This window comes from Syngnathus acus, chromosome 8 (assembly GCF_901709675.1).
Source record: "Syngnathus acus chromosome 8, fSynAcu1.2, whole genome shotgun sequence".
Taxonomy (NCBI): Eukaryota; Metazoa; Chordata; class Actinopteri; order Syngnathiformes; family Syngnathidae; genus Syngnathus; species Syngnathus acus.
Window position 1 is genome coordinate 6374336 of NC_051093.1, and position 15035 is coordinate 6389370.

At 40.1% G+C, this 15035-nt stretch overlaps 3 protein-coding genes across 5 annotated transcripts; 2 read left to right on the forward strand and 1 right to left on the reverse strand.

Annotated features, from left to right (window-relative positions):
• Positions 1-2457: 2457 nt before the first annotated feature.
• On the reverse strand, positions 2458-5864 carry drg2 (developmentally regulated GTP binding protein 2). 2 transcript variants are annotated; one of them, XM_037256648.1, is made up of 14 exons: positions 5741-5864; positions 4968-5060; positions 4589-4749; positions 4340-4429; positions 4202-4262; positions 4016-4106; positions 3863-3935; positions 3699-3789; positions 3527-3624; positions 3369-3445; positions 3209-3297; positions 3079-3137; positions 2945-2998; positions 2458-2795 (listed from the first exon to the last, which is right to left on the reverse strand). In XM_037256648.1, the coding sequence occupies exons 2-14, from the start codon at positions 5029-5031 to the stop codon at positions 2709-2711; spliced, it is 1095 nt and encodes a 364-aa protein (XP_037112543.1). In that variant the 5' UTR covers positions 5032-5060; positions 5741-5864; the 3' UTR covers positions 2458-2708. The 2 variants fall into 2 exon arrangements, with proteins under 2 accessions (XP_037112543.1, XP_037112542.1); XM_037256647.1 differs by lacking the exon at positions 5741-5864 and adding an exon at positions 5184-5519.
• Positions 5503-7291, forward strand: gfer (growth factor, augmenter of liver regeneration (ERV1 homolog, S. cerevisiae)). Of its 2 annotated transcripts, XR_005098533.1 has the most exons (4): positions 5503-5907; positions 6143-6339; positions 6497-6868; positions 7021-7291. XR_005098533.1 is itself a non-coding variant. In XM_037256651.1 (3 exons), exons 1-3 carry the CDS (start codon positions 5701-5703, stop codon positions 6657-6659), a joined length of 567 nt encoding a protein of 188 aa, XP_037112546.1. In that variant the 5' UTR covers positions 5503-5700; the 3' UTR covers positions 6660-7291. The 2 variants fall into 2 exon arrangements, 1 of the variants encoding a protein (XP_037112546.1); XM_037256651.1 differs by having other exon boundaries at positions 6497-7291.
• Positions 7292-8061: 770 nt separating this feature from the next.
• syngr3a (synaptogyrin 3a) lies at positions 8062-14991 on the forward strand. The gene is made up of 4 exons (XM_037256649.1): positions 8062-8303; positions 10012-10246; positions 10461-10606; positions 11096-14991. The coding sequence occupies exons 1-4, from the start codon at positions 8202-8204 to the stop codon at positions 11300-11302; spliced, it is 690 nt and encodes a 229-aa protein (XP_037112544.1). The 5' UTR covers positions 8062-8201; the 3' UTR covers positions 11303-14991.
• The last annotated feature ends 44 nt before the right edge of the window (positions 14992-15035 follow it).

Here is a 15035-nt window from a genome sequence, read left to right on the forward strand (position 1 = left end):
TTGTGCAAATGGCTAATGTTCTTCAAATTGTCAAGCTATGACTGCTTTTCCCAATATATATATATAATATAAATAATGAGAATGGCAAATATTTGTCATCAACATTTAACTCAAAATTCACTTATATTATTTTGGGGAAAAAATATCTGGGGCATAACATCACACACTAATAATGACATCAAAATACCAACCTTTTTCTGTGGTTGTAGGCAGAAAAGTGAAAAAAAAAATATGGGACCTTCCACTCATTCATCCAAATTGCAACCTTTTATACTCTTTAGAATAGAACGGAAAATCAACAATACCAACAAAACACATGAGCTTGACTTACCGATCCAAAGTCACTGGTCATCGTGCGCCAATATCCATCGAAGCATTTGCTGTCTCCACAGATCTTCTCTGGTACATCTGCTCACGTTTTATAGTGCACTAAACACACAAAAGTCACACACACACACACACGCAAGGTACGTTTCATGGGTTACATGAGAATTCCTAGAACAAATGCCAACTATTTGCAAAATACAAACAATGTCATACGATTTCGGATGGTACACTAGAGGCACAATATTACAATTCTTAGTAAACATGCTTCACTTATGCATGTGTGTGCGGCTTGGGCAAACAGCCGGACAGACCTATTGTGTGCTGATAAGTGGGACACACACACACACACACACACCAAGCTATCATCATCCCACACTGGTTGCTAACGCCAAAGCCTGCAGTGAAACCCCCCTGGAAAAAAAGGTTGTAAGGCGCTTGTGTGTGTGCGCTTATCAGTGCACCACACATACAAAAAAGACACCTCTCTGGCAGACACACACACTCACAGGGTCAAAATGTCACAATAAATGAGGGATGGCAAGGGTTGTGCCACACAAAGATAAAGACAATAAACAAAGAAAATAGTGGATGATTTGCACATGTGAATAATTACAACAACAAAAAAAACACTACTTGAAATCTTTGTATTTTCCTCTTTATTTCAGAATAGATTCGTCATCAAATGTGTTCTGATTATGTGTGTTTAGCTATAATTATGACAAATCACATTTAATTATGACTTTCGGCAGAAATCAAACGACTAACAATTTTCTTGCAGTATTCGGCTCAGTTGAATTTAGCAATTGAGCACTTAAAAGCCTTCCCGGTAAGCCTTCAAAAGTTTGGAACAAAAGGTGAGTAAACAGGCTGGAATAATATGGATGTGTTTGTTCAGAGGATCACTATATGTCTGCTGAAGTGCAATCCACATCTATGTTTGCACACTGTCAACAGCGATTGGATAAAAATGGGCTCTTTTGGCATACTACACAAATAAGGATGATCTCTGACATTGTATGCCAGCGACTCGCACGTCATTTGTCTGGGACAGTCAATATTGCAAACCACCTCTTTTGTTACTAATATAAGAGCTTCATCAAAGATTCAGACTTTGTTGACACTGTCAGAGATGACCTAATTAAGATTTTATTTTTGGTAAGTTCTGGGTTTGATAAAAAGATTCTAACCTAAATAAACTTGCAGACAATTTAAATAAATTCAATTTCAAATGAGAGCAGAGCAACGGAATGAATGCACGACTGCCCTCTTCTGGTCACATGAAACATTGCAAGTAAATAAAGCAAAAGACAGGAGTAATGTTTTTATATACAGTATTCAAACTATTCGGACTCTTTGCTGTAATAGTTTCATTGTTGTGATTTTATACAGCCTCGATATAATATTTCAGCAGCATAGTTGTACAATACAATGTTTTTGAAATTATTTGCAATTTCTTTGTCTATTTTCTTGATGTAAAAAAAAAAGATCAATTAAGTAGGCCATATTTTTTCCCACTAGTGTTCTACATGTGATATGTGTCAAATTTCATCATCTTTATTTATAATGGCCTAGGACAAGCTATAAAGGCAAAACAGAAGCATCCATTGTAGCCAAAAAGTATTTCCTGAATTGAACTATTGCAAAATGTGTGCGGCATACGAAAGAGCACAATTGTAGCCTGTGTTCACTGCAACCACACACACACAACGTTCAAGTAGCATCAAGTGTCTGCTCCACTCACCATACCGGTTTCTCCTCTTTCCCCAGCAGCCATCTCTTTATCATTCCTCTCTTCCCACTCAGGTCATCCCAAAGTTCTTGCTCCATGGTTTCCTACTATTACACATAATGAAGACATTTTGAATTAGATAATCTCGATAAAAAAACAAAAAGCTCCCCTACTCCTCTCTTTAGCAAAGTGTATCCCCCACTTCTCTTCCTCTTCATCCAAGAGATGCTGCTCAATTTTTAATGCTGCCATTGTGCTTGTGGGCTTCTGTGTGTGCGCTTGAAAAGCGTTTGCATTGGTCAAGGGAAGAGGTAGGAGAGAAGGGTTCAAAGGTGAGAGACGCTTACCTGCTATGAAGTGATCTTGTGAGATATTTCGAGCATAAAACAAACAAAGACTAGTTGGGTTTTAAACTAATGTGGACTTTATTCTTTCTTCCTCACGCCTCCTTGTCAAGGAATTTAGTTGTTGAAATAAAAGGGAAATGAATCAACTTTTGCTCAACATGGAAATGCTTTGCAATGTTTTGGGGTTAAAAGTATTATAAAGAGAGTTGAGGGTGCATTTCCATTGCAGCGCAAAGTAGACCTTTTCCACCCATTTTAATGCCAGTGACAGCTCTTGCAGAGTGTCCGATTCTTTTTTTGTTTTTTTACTTCTTGACGATCTGGATGACATCCTCGTGCTCCATGATATGCGTCAGACCGACTCTCTGCGGACTGTACTTTGTGCTGGTGCCCTGCAAACAGTTTACACTTGTTTGATACAACTCTTGAAGCGGATCCAATTAGCATTTAAAGTGCTTAGATTAGATTGATCCAAATCAACAAGTCATTCAAGTTGCATAGGAATAATCATCAAACTTTGCGTCGCTATGCAAAAACGTACCCAAACCAGAGCATACTTGAACTGGCTCGCTAAGGTTCTGTGGATACGATGGCACTGTAAACAAACATGTGCAACGTTGGCGGCTTCAGGTCAACCCAACACACTGTTGAGAAATTTGCAGAGACTCTACTAACCACATGTTCCACGCTGGCTCCTCTTCTCATGATGATGGCGTCACCGAAGTCTGGGCGTTCTGTTAGGGTGAGGAAAAACAAAACAGGTTGATGAAAATGAATGCAAAAAAGCAATGTGTTGAAAGAGTACCTCCTCTTTTCTTGGTAAAAATGCAAATCAAAGCCAAGTATTCCCACAGCGTCTCTAGAAGGTAATCCAGGTTGAGTTTCATCCCGCAACTAGTAAAAGAAGAGCAGTCAGTTAACCACTTAAACCAACACGCACAATAGCGCCCGGTAAAATGGCCGACCTGATAACAACACTGTGAGGTCTGTGAGCCAGGCGGTCCACCTCCTCGATGGAGATTTGATCCACCTTATTGTACACCTGGTTGATGCGTACATAAAAATATGCATACAAGTTGAACGGCAGCTTAAAATTAATTATTCAAAAAAAAAAAAAACTTACATATAGACAAGGCATATAAACTCTGTTCCCGACAATGACATCAATGAACTCGTCCGGCGTGCAATCCTCCCTGAAGAGGACTTCTGCGTTAAAGATTTCTGAGAGCCGGTCAAAGAAAACAAGCGTATCAGATGTTTATTTGGTTTTCTGCGTTCTTGCTTGTGAAGGATACTATATTCATGAAGGATGAGCTGAACCATCCTCTCCGAGCACTGGGTTAGAGGTACTGTGGAGTTGTAAGAGAGGCCACCGCCTTTCTTTTGCTGTCGAGACATAAAAAGGGAGACAATCCCTGTCACGACTTGTGTGAAAATTCAAATGGGATAAACGGCTTACCTTGAAATATATATTGGGTTTTTCCCTGTTTAGCCTAATGCCCACTGACTCCAACTCTTTTTCTAAAAGTGTTCTGGAGAGAAAAGACAAATGTCTCTCATGACCTTGGTCTGGAATCGAAACGAAGACAAAAAGGTACTTTGCACCACTAACCTCTGGACGTCCCCTTTGGTGGCATCCAGCATCATGATGACAACGTCTGCTGTCCTGGCGACGGCGATGACCTGACGACCCCTTCCTTTACCTGTTAGTGTATCATAATTTAGCAATTAACATCCACACCGGGACAATCTGATGAGATGGATCACAGTTACTCATTCAGCAGACAAGGTCGATTACCTTGAGCAGCGCCCTCGATGATTCCTGGCAAATCCAGCAACTGGATGTTGGCCCCTTTGTACTGTGTTGAAAAAAACAAACGTCCAAGGGTGAGCGGAACAAAAGCTATGAAATGCATCATGATGTGAGTGAGTGTACCTCAATGACACCTGGTATACAGGTGAGGGTGGTGAACTCGTAGGAGGCGGCTTCACTGGCAGTTGAAGTCATCAAACTGAGGAACGTGGACTGTAGCACACAAAAGTGAGTCATTTTCTCAATGTTTTTTTTCCAGACTCAGCACAGAAGCACGGTTTCACCAAGTTACAGAAAAGGAAAAAAAACTTTTCAGCAGTGGTCATACTTTCATAAGAGACTGCAACTCCATCACAAGTATTGAGGACATACCTTACCCACTGAGGGGAAACCAATGAGCGCAACGCGTGCATCTCCAGATTTCATAACATCGAAACCTTCGCCTTTGGCCCCCGCTGACTTGGAGGGCTCCAGCAGCTGAGCTCTGTATTTTGCTAACTTGGCCTTCAGCAAGCCCAAATGATACTCAGTTGCTGTGGGGTGACAAAAAAACAAGTGAATCATCACTGACCAAGTGTTCTTTTCACTAAACTAACATTAATTGTTGTTATTGACTGAATTGCACGTCATAACATGATTTTTTGTTTTCATGTCAGGTTTTATAATGACGTGCTACTGCCATAAAATACCCCAAAGTTCTTCCATTATGTTCTTTAATGACAGTAACCTCCCCACTTGCTCTTAACGTTACCTTTGTTTTTCTGCGTCCGAGAGATTTCTCTCTCTATTTCGGCGATTTTCTCTAAAATCCCCATAATGTCAGTTCAGCTGGACCACAGTTGCACTGTCAAATGAAGAAAACCCATACAAAAACGTGTCAATCTAGTTTGGTTAGCCAAACAGCTAAACGAATAATAGATTTAACAGTCGGGAAAAACGTTCTTAAAAGACGATAACTCAAACCCACATTTGTTTGGTTAAGGATCCGCATTCACAGGTTGTAACATGGACAGTTTACAAGGCAGCAATAATTTACGTTTACACTTTTAACATAAGCTCCGCTAGTCAGCATGCTCCCGTTAGCCAAAACCTTGGCAGCCGAGTACAACTGGGAGTACACTTCTTCGTTTACGTTATCGGCCTCTACAGACTTAAAAAGCAATACTGCCCTCTTGTGTGTGGAGTATGAACTACTTTAAATAAAGAACAATTTCCTCTTGCTGTTCAGTATTCCGCCACTGTGTGGTAGTATTTACCAATGTATAAACATTAGACTCCGCCTCGTTATGTCGTCACACCCGGAATACAGTAAGCATTTTTTGGACTGTCGCTTCCGTTAAATACAGGATTTACATGACAGCGGACAGCATGCAGATTAAGCATGCTGATTTGAAATTAAGAATATTAAATTTATAACATGGATCAATTTGCACACTAATAATCAGTTGGTCAATAACTTAAATACAGCGGGTTAGAGAACAAATATGTCCTCGTCCCAGAAAGACTCAGCAGCCTCCGACTCACCTGCTTTTGACGGTTTTCCTTTTGCGGTGGCCGGTAGAACGGAAGACAACTCGAGCGGGGAGCAGCAGCAGCCAACTGGGGTGAAAAAGAAGCCGTGTCGCACTTGTACGGACTTTAAATCATGGATGAAGACACAGAAGCAGCAGACGACAGCTGCTACTATGCAGGTGACATGGGGTCAATCAATAGCAGGCCTTTTTAGTCGAGTGGTCGTCTACCTTTCTTCTGCTATAGAATCAGTTTCATGGAAAGCAATATTCTAACGGAACGACATTGAAATTAATATAAACTATTAAAACTCACCAAGGCGTGGAAGATAGATGGCAAGAAGTCTCGAACTTAACCACAAATTAACTGAAAAGTGATACATAATTATTCAACCTCCATCTTAAACTATTTCAGGAACCCCAAGCTGAGCCACAAGAGTGCCCACTGGACAGACAAGAGTTGGGACATAACACTTGGTCCTTTCTGCACACCATGGCTGCATATTATCCCGATAAACCGTCCACCGACCAGCAACAAGAGATGGGCCAGTTCATTAACCTCTTCTCCAAATTCTTCCCCTGTGATGAATGTGCAGAAGACCTTAGGAACAGGTCAGACCCAGAGTGTTGCTGTCAAATCATAGAAGTAGAAAAAATAGTAACTGTAATTTAACTCAGTTCACAGACAGTAGACTACTATTTGAGGGAATACAGTATTCTTGTTTTTGTCAAATGAAGTTATTCAGATGACATCATTTCCTCCCCACAGATTAAAAACCAATCAACCGGACACCAGGAGCCGCCACGCTCTGTCCCAGTGGTTCTGTCGACTCCATAACAACATCAACGTGCGTCTGGGCAAGCCCGAGTTCGATTGCTCCCGAGTTGATGAGAGGTGGAAGGATGGATGGAAAGACGGTTCCTGCGACTGAGAGAAGGCCTTGCAGAACTTTTGAGTGTCTGCGATGGAACAACATCACGTGATAGGATGAATGAAATTTTCAGGGATTTTCCTGTTTTGCTCTCATTTAATGTTTTTGTTGCTGATAACAAAATTAAGGGTACAAACACATCATGTTCCGGACCAACCTTCATACTGAAACATTTGGACTGTCATAGGACACTATGTTGCGTTTGAACATCGACATTTTGGTATTTGTTCATCATTACAACAAATTCCACATTAAAGTTTTTTTTTGTTTGTTTTTAAATCACATGCTTGGATGTCATTCAGCCTTTAATAGCATCAAACGACATTCCCAGCATTTTTGTATGGAAGTATAATTTCATACGTCAAATATGAAATTTTCACCAAACATCGATTCATTAATGGCTGAAATTTTAGGTCCAAGCCAAAGGACCTCTAAGGTCAATTGTGATATGATCTGCTATCTGTGTGGGTGTACACGTGGGCTATTAATAAACACTGAAAGGGGCACACACACATACCAGTCTGCTAACGTTTACCCTTAATGTGATCCAAGCTGTTTTGTATTCATCTACAGTGGTGTACACAAACTCTGGAAGGTAATCTCATATAATAATATATTACATTCTTGCTGCTGTATTAGTTTTTTTTTTTTTTTTAACTGAGGTGAAGGTTCAAGAATTGAGTACCACAACACTGATGCTAGTTTTGGTAGCCATTTTTGGGGGGAATAATTGTTCACTATCTGCTGCTTATGGTCGAGTTTGCAAAAAAAAAAAAAAAAAAAACATGAGGTCACTCAAACGTGTACAAGATGTTGAAGTGACATATTGCAACTCTTAAACATCTTTGCATGTTGGGGAGGAGCTAAGTTTAGCCCGGTTTGTAAGAGGAAGTCTTTACTAAAATAAATTCTGTCTATTATTTATTTTTAAGGTATAATGTAAGATGAGTTTGAAATGTCTTTTGGAATTATAGACTGAGGTATATTTACAATACAATAACACAAATTGGAGAGCCCCTGAGCATGGTATTGCCACCACTACACATACAGGAAATGAAAATGTGGACTGTATAATAGATTTAGAGAAATCTGTAGGGTCAAATCGTCCAGCACTGGCTTGATTAATTAATTGATTGATAGAAATCTATTTCCTTTCATTTATATCGACATCCTCACATACTGGTTTCAGATCAAATGGACACTATATACTTAATGGCCACCTGAATAAATAAACGCCTCTTTTTTTTCCTTCCAAACACTGTGTGAACGACTAAATAGCTAAATGTGGAAGCCATTAGGTATGTATTCAAATATTCCACAGTCATGATTTGGCAGTGCAGTATTGATCCCATTGCGCTCCCAGTGAGGGCGAGAGCAACCCTCGTGCTCGTTAGGCGCGTAGCCGCTGCAGGAGACGTGAGCGCGCATGCAGGAGCGTCCCTGCAGCAGAGCAGAGTAGAGTAGAGCAGAGCTGGGCAGCGCGTGCCCCGGAGCCGCGAGCGAGCGAGCGAGCGTCGACAAGCGTTCACGGAACCAGCGAAGATGGACGGAGTGGGATCGTTCGGAGCGGGCCGCGCCGGGTCCACTATCGACCCAATTACATTCGCTAAACAGCCACAGACCATCCTCAGAGCCTTGTCGTGGGTGAGAGATGTTCATTTTTTATTTTCAATTGATTAGTTACGCTCCTGCTGTTTGTGCGCGTGGGTTATCTCTGTTATCGTAGCTGCGCGAGCCTCGTGACGGCCGGGGTCCGTCTGCACATCAACGATGAAGGAAAAAAGAAAAAAACACGCACAAACTAGAAATGTAATGCATTGTGGAAAAATGGGTGATAAATGTTCAGTTCCTATTATGAAACCAAGGCCCAGCGTCGGGCGTTTGTCTTATTAGATGCTCAAGAGACCCAAACGCAACATAACACCACCTTCCTGTTTTTTTTTTAATGTATTTAATCCAATGCTGCGTTCAAATGAGCTAAAAAAAATCCATATTCACCTCAAGCCTCGTTATTTATAACATTTAAATAATCAGATAGTCTTACTCATCATGCAAAGCCATATTGTTCAGCAAAATTAGCTACTGATTTGCCTTAAACGTCGTCGACTGTTATCCCACCTGTGATTGGTCCGTGAACGTCACTGCGCACGCAAGCAGGCCCACGAACTCGCACCGCGGCCTGACATTTAAAAAAAAAAGCCTCACTTCAGGGTGACACGCAAAAGATTTTCTCTCTCCGACCCGCACGACCGATGTGGGGATGTAATGGCGTGAAATGTATGTAAATATAAGTCGCGAGAGAATTGTTGGGCACCGTGTTGACACTGGGACTGATTAAAAATTCCATATCTGATCAGAACTGAACATGACCAATAGTGGACTGTGTGCGCTGACTACAAAAGTCTATCGATCTAGCCATCTATCAATCCATCTATCGTTATCTATCCATCCATCCATTCTCCCTTCATCCATGTGATCTATTTTACCCTCCCGGCATTACTTTATATTTAATTTAACGTGATGGTTGCATTTTTCTTGGCTGTTCCTCCAAACTACTGACAACATACTATAATGTGAAGTATTCCCATGAATCCAGATAGAGTAACCCGAAGTAAAAAAATTAATGAATAATTGCTATTGAGAGGCTGACATTAGATGATTTGGACCATTCAATAATAAAAATAGCTCTAAACAATGACTACATTATTAAAATAGTTGTCGATTCATTTGATGATTACGTGTCGATTAATCAATGAATTTTGACAGCTCTAAATTTTCACAATATGATTTTTGCAGGTGCATTGCTTTGCACCAAGCCACTTGAACCACCTGTGTATCTAAGCAGATTAGAAGCAGACACGTGATTGTGGCTCCAACATTCTCCCTTTGTGTGTCCTTCCGCCATCATATGACCCACACCCCCATGTGGGTGTGTGTGTGTGTGTGTGTGTGTGTCACATGGCCCTGTTCTGCCATCCACTGTTACTCAACTATGTGAATGTGTGAGAAGAATAAAGACGGATTTATCAAGGAGAGTTGTTAATCATGAGGAAAGAGACATTTAGCATTAGCGATGGCAACTTGTATGGCTTGTGCTTTTCAAAATACACACACACACACACACAGACACAGAAAATGCCTCGGGACTATTTGATTCTGGTAAGGAAGCGAAGCATCAAACTCTCCGGTCAGTCATAACAGAAAGGATGGAAATTAGGTTAATGCTTTTGGTCTGAGCGTGCGCAGAGACGTTCACTTGCAATACTGCCGAGTGTATTTTTCTAAAAAAGAACTTTATCTACATTTGTACCTCATCACCTGAAAAAAAAAAATTATCTCATGTTTTGTAAAGATCTTCTCACTGGTGGTGTTCGCCTCCATCGTGAACGAGGGCTACGTGAACATAGGCAGCGAACGTCTCTACTGCGTCTTCAACAAGAACGCGGACGCATGCAACTACGGCGTGTTCGTGGGCCTGGTGGGCCTGCTGGCTTGCTCCTTCTTCATGCTACTCGACTACAAATTCTCTTCCATCAGCTCCGTGAAAGATCGCAAGAAGGCCGTCATGCTTGAGATCGGCTTCTCAGGTGAGGATTGTCTTCCTCTTTTCAAGTACTGTAGAAGTCTAAAATAGCTTGGGGTTCTCCCTTCAGATGTTTTACAAAGAAGTTCTACTTCCTTTGTTCTCATCAAGGATATGTCACATCACGAGATTTTACGAGAATCGAAACCCAGTATGAATGAAGAAACGTCACCTGATGAATCCTCTCAACTATTCAGCTGTGTCTGTCTCTCTGGCAGGTTTCTGGGCCTTCTTGTACTTTGTAAGTTTCTGCTTCCTGGCTAACCAGTGGTCTCGAACAACGGCTGCTGAGCTGCCCCTCAACCAGGGCGCTGATGCAGCTCGGGCTGCCATCGCCTTTTCTTTCTTCTCTATCATCACTTGGGTAAGAAACTGAAGCTACACTAATGCTGCGATTTTCAACCAGGAGAATAGTTTGGACAATATTACCCACTGGCGGAGCTAGATTTTTTTTCCTCGGGGGCGGGGGTGTCCAAGGATATTAATGGGTCCCCAATTTCTTTTTAACAAGTATTCAGCAAATTACACATACTATAAGAATACCCACAGGCATATATTCTTTATCCTCCACAAAAAAAGCATCTTACTGAGCTATTTATAGTTGTACAATAAGTATATTCTTCTTCATTTGTATCTGCATGACTGTACAGAGTAATTGATAGATGTACAAGAAGTCTATTCTTCTTCATTTGTATCTGCATGGCTGTACTGCACTGCCACCTAGTGGCCAAGCAGACACACAAACAGTACAACGAAAGGAATTGCAGCATTAAATGATGATGCAAAATCTGCTTTCGGCTAAACTGGTGCCGGGGCGCTTCTCTTACGTGTGTCTATTCAATTGTGCTTTCAGGCTGGTCTTACAGTGCGCGCGGTGCAGAAGTACCTGCTGGGCACTGACATGACCTTGTTCACCTCAGAGCACTTGGATGGTGTAGCACCCACCCAGCCGTTACCCTCCAACTCACCAGGGGGCACCACCGACACCACAGAGACCTACCAAAACCCTCCGTTTACAGAGAACAACGCAGCACCCACATATCAGGTTCCCATTTACTAAAAAATACACGAGAAGTTAAATTGCTCTACTATCCACTATCAATCATTGTGGGCTGGATTTTCAAGGGTGGGGCAAAAAAATAAATCAAATCAGCTCTTTTGTTTCCTCCTCTTGTTGTTTACGTGAACATTCCAGCTTTATCTGCACTTTTCTAGACTCACTTTCATGCAGATTAGGATACGATTAAAAACAGAAAAAGAAAGAAAGGAAACAAGAGGAGGAACCATAGAAGATGAGGCCATTTTGCAGTATTCACATGTTAAATAGGAGAGCAACTAGTAAGCAGTACGAAAAAAGCACCTTCACTTGAAATATTACGTATTCCCTCTCATGCCAAATTGTTCTGGGGAATGTTTTTATTTATTTCATTTGATTCCGTCTCCTCTCGCTGCAGTTTAACAGTGATAATGTGTATTAAATCTGCATGTTTCCAAATGTAGGGATAGCAACTGAAGTGCCATACTGTACTGACAGTGACTTAACCGAGTAGATTTACACATGCTGAACAACATCATCATTATCATCACCACAATGTTTTTGTGACTAAGTGCAATATCTCACATTCTCATGCAGATTGATGTATACTATACTGTACTGTGGTTTAAGTAGATGACTTTTGCGGTGGATATAGAAAGTGAAACCACATCCATTTGACAATTTTGGAAAAAAAAATACAATGTGACTTATCAGTACAAATGATTTTTTTTTTGTTTCAATCGAGTGTTATCTTAAGTATTTGCACATATGCAGTGGCTATAAAAAGTCTACACACTCCTGTTTAAATGACATTTTGTAGAATATAAAAATAAGATCAATCCTTCAAAAAATAATTAATAATTAATGGAACCTATAACCTGGACAACAAAACAGGGGTGTGTAGACTTTTTATATTAACTAGAAAGCAATTTATTTCAGTAGTTCAATTTAAAAAGCGAAATTTCCTGTTGTATAGATTCACGAGCCTAAATTGGAAGGTTTCCTGATTTCAATTTGTTGACAGTTAAAAAAAAGTACAATTTAAAATTAAATTAATCAAAATGATTTTTAGGATAGAAATCCGATAGTAATTGACCTTCATTGGAATTATAACGGTGCGTTCACTTTCTGGATATCCATCCTCAACCAATCATCGGCTCTGCCTCAAATGACACACTCTTTTCAGCTTTGAATTGTACAAACAAACCTCAGGCAAATTTGACTTGGAAAATGTTGAATCCAATTCAAGCTTGAAATGAATATTTATGATTGTCATGCATGTCATGGTGACCTCCAACATATTCCTCCCTGATTAAGGCGATCTCCACCTAAATGTTCATGTATAAATTTCAGTACCAGGGAATGTAGGTCGTGTGTCATTTGAGACGGCGTCCGAGGTTGAATCTGAGTGAGTAGGGAGAATCTTTCTGTACATCAGTTGTGTTTGTTTACTTTTTAGAAGCTGCCAAACTGCCCTATGTTCTTATGAATCTTTTCATCACGTTGAACACATTACTGTTGTCTGTTTACGGGGGCTCGCGGTTGAGGTTGGTCGTCGTGTGGTCACATGCCAAACTAGAAATCTCCTTGGGGGTTCTGTTGCCATGGTGAGAGGGAGAGAAGCGGGCCGCTCAGGTGTAACTGTGACAGTCGTGTGCATGCTCGAGTGCGTGGATGCGTTAAAAATGTTGTCGCGTTAAATTTATTTTCAGGAACAAGTGTTAGGACTGAGGGAGGATATTGCTACACGACTTAACAGAAATGTTTTATTATTTTTACCAGCGCGTAAGATTCGTTTTCAACACAGGAAACAGCGCCCTCTGCTGAACAAAGCTGGTACAGATGCAAAGGGACAGCTCTATTTTAAAAGTAATCAGAATAGGAAAATGCATGATATTAATGTCTGAAATTTACCCTATATGAAATTCAACAGCTGGCGGCATCCCCTATTGTCACTCATTTTACTAACAATTATAATAAATAGTTATGAATGCATTACATAAAAAAAAAAAAAAAAAAAGCGATGCTATCGCAACTGCATGACATTGCTTTAGGCTGAAAATGTCCCACAGTGTTTTATTTCCTGGAAGACTCCATAACGGAAATGGATCTTTAAATGGCACAGCCGGCAGACTCTTTATTCAATTTCAACGTCACTGATGTTACAATGGCATCAATTGAGTTCCAATGACAGCAAACAATTGGGAGTTAAAATAATCAGTAAGGTTAAAGATGAGGGCAGTTATAGAGAAAGAAAAAAAATGACCTTCCTTCACTAAATTGCATTGTTTCCTACTTCCAGGAAGAATCGAGATCAGATTTTTTTTTTTATAATATGATTCACCAAACTGCAAGTGGGGAGTTTATTTCTGTTTTAATATTTGGTTAAATCCACTTGTATTATTTCCCGTCATTGATTGAAACAGATCAAATGCTTTTGGTGTATTTTAGGTCAATTTCCAACTATTGGTGGTTGATGTTAAAACTGCGTAGCGAATACAACTGCCAACTAAAAGCTGATGCACGTTTTTACTCGATTTGCTGTATGTCCTCAAACAAAGGCCTCTATTCGCTATGACAACGTCCAGAAATATCTTTTCAGACAGTCCAATCATGCGGCTGCTTTAGAGCGCCTCATTGTTTTTTTTTTCTTTTTCATTTGTTAGCGAGCATGTTCGCTGGGGCTTTGAGGTGATGTGCCCGCTTTAGAGCGAGTGCTTTGCTGTCAGATGGAAAAATAAAATAAAATGTATTATATTAATTCTACACTCCAACTCTGAAGTCAAGATAAGATGGATGGATAGATTTAGGTTCAAAAAAATAAATGCCCCGCCCACTATGTGCATAAATAAAGTAAACTGCTTTCCTAACTTTTCAACTCTGCACTGATATCAGCTTTTCTGATAAAACGTCAACGTACACATTATGAAGCTTGAATTTATCTAACCGTGTGAGTATTTGCAATTTCATTTCCAAAATCAATTTCAAAGCCAATGTAGAAGCAGTAGAGCAATGTAAAGTACGGCTGGGTGTGACTGATGCTCGGGTCAGGTTGTATTGTTGTTCTCTTTTTTCTGTCTGTCTGTGTGGTAGACTAAAAAAAAAAAAAAATATCAAGTCCAACATTCTGTGTGTTTTGTGCTCTGGCCCATGTACACTGCTCTCGTGTTGGTTTGATTGTACAATTGAAGTCAATGGAACATTTATGTGATGATGTTCAGGGTCTGATTTGTTCTGTACTCCTTTTAAAAAGAAAACATATCTCTATATATGACAAATAATTATGAACTAGAATGCACTCTTATACAGAAATACTTTTTGGGAACTTCTTAATGGGCCACGGACACAAAAATTAAAAGTCTGTGATCATGCTGTAGTTTCGTTGGACTGGGATATAATAAAAGTGATATGTAGTAATGCCGGTGCTGTTAATTGTGAGGGTTCCAGTGTAATTCTTTGCATGGATGTTAAAATTTTTCCACTGTCAAAGTGACGATGGAAATCAAAAAGCCCATAAAACTAACGAGTTTTTATTTTAGCGTGCTGCCCTTTTATGATACGTCTTGAGGTTTTATTTTCTTGTTTCGACGGGTGTTTTGACTTCTTCTGTGTATCAAGAAAAGAGGAAAAAGAAAATGCTGTGTACAGAAAAAGTGTTATTATTTTGTGGATGACTCTGGACTGCAGTCTGAGCATCACTCCTAATAATAAAAGATAAGAAAAACATTTTTGGACTGCCTTTTTTTTTTTTTAAATC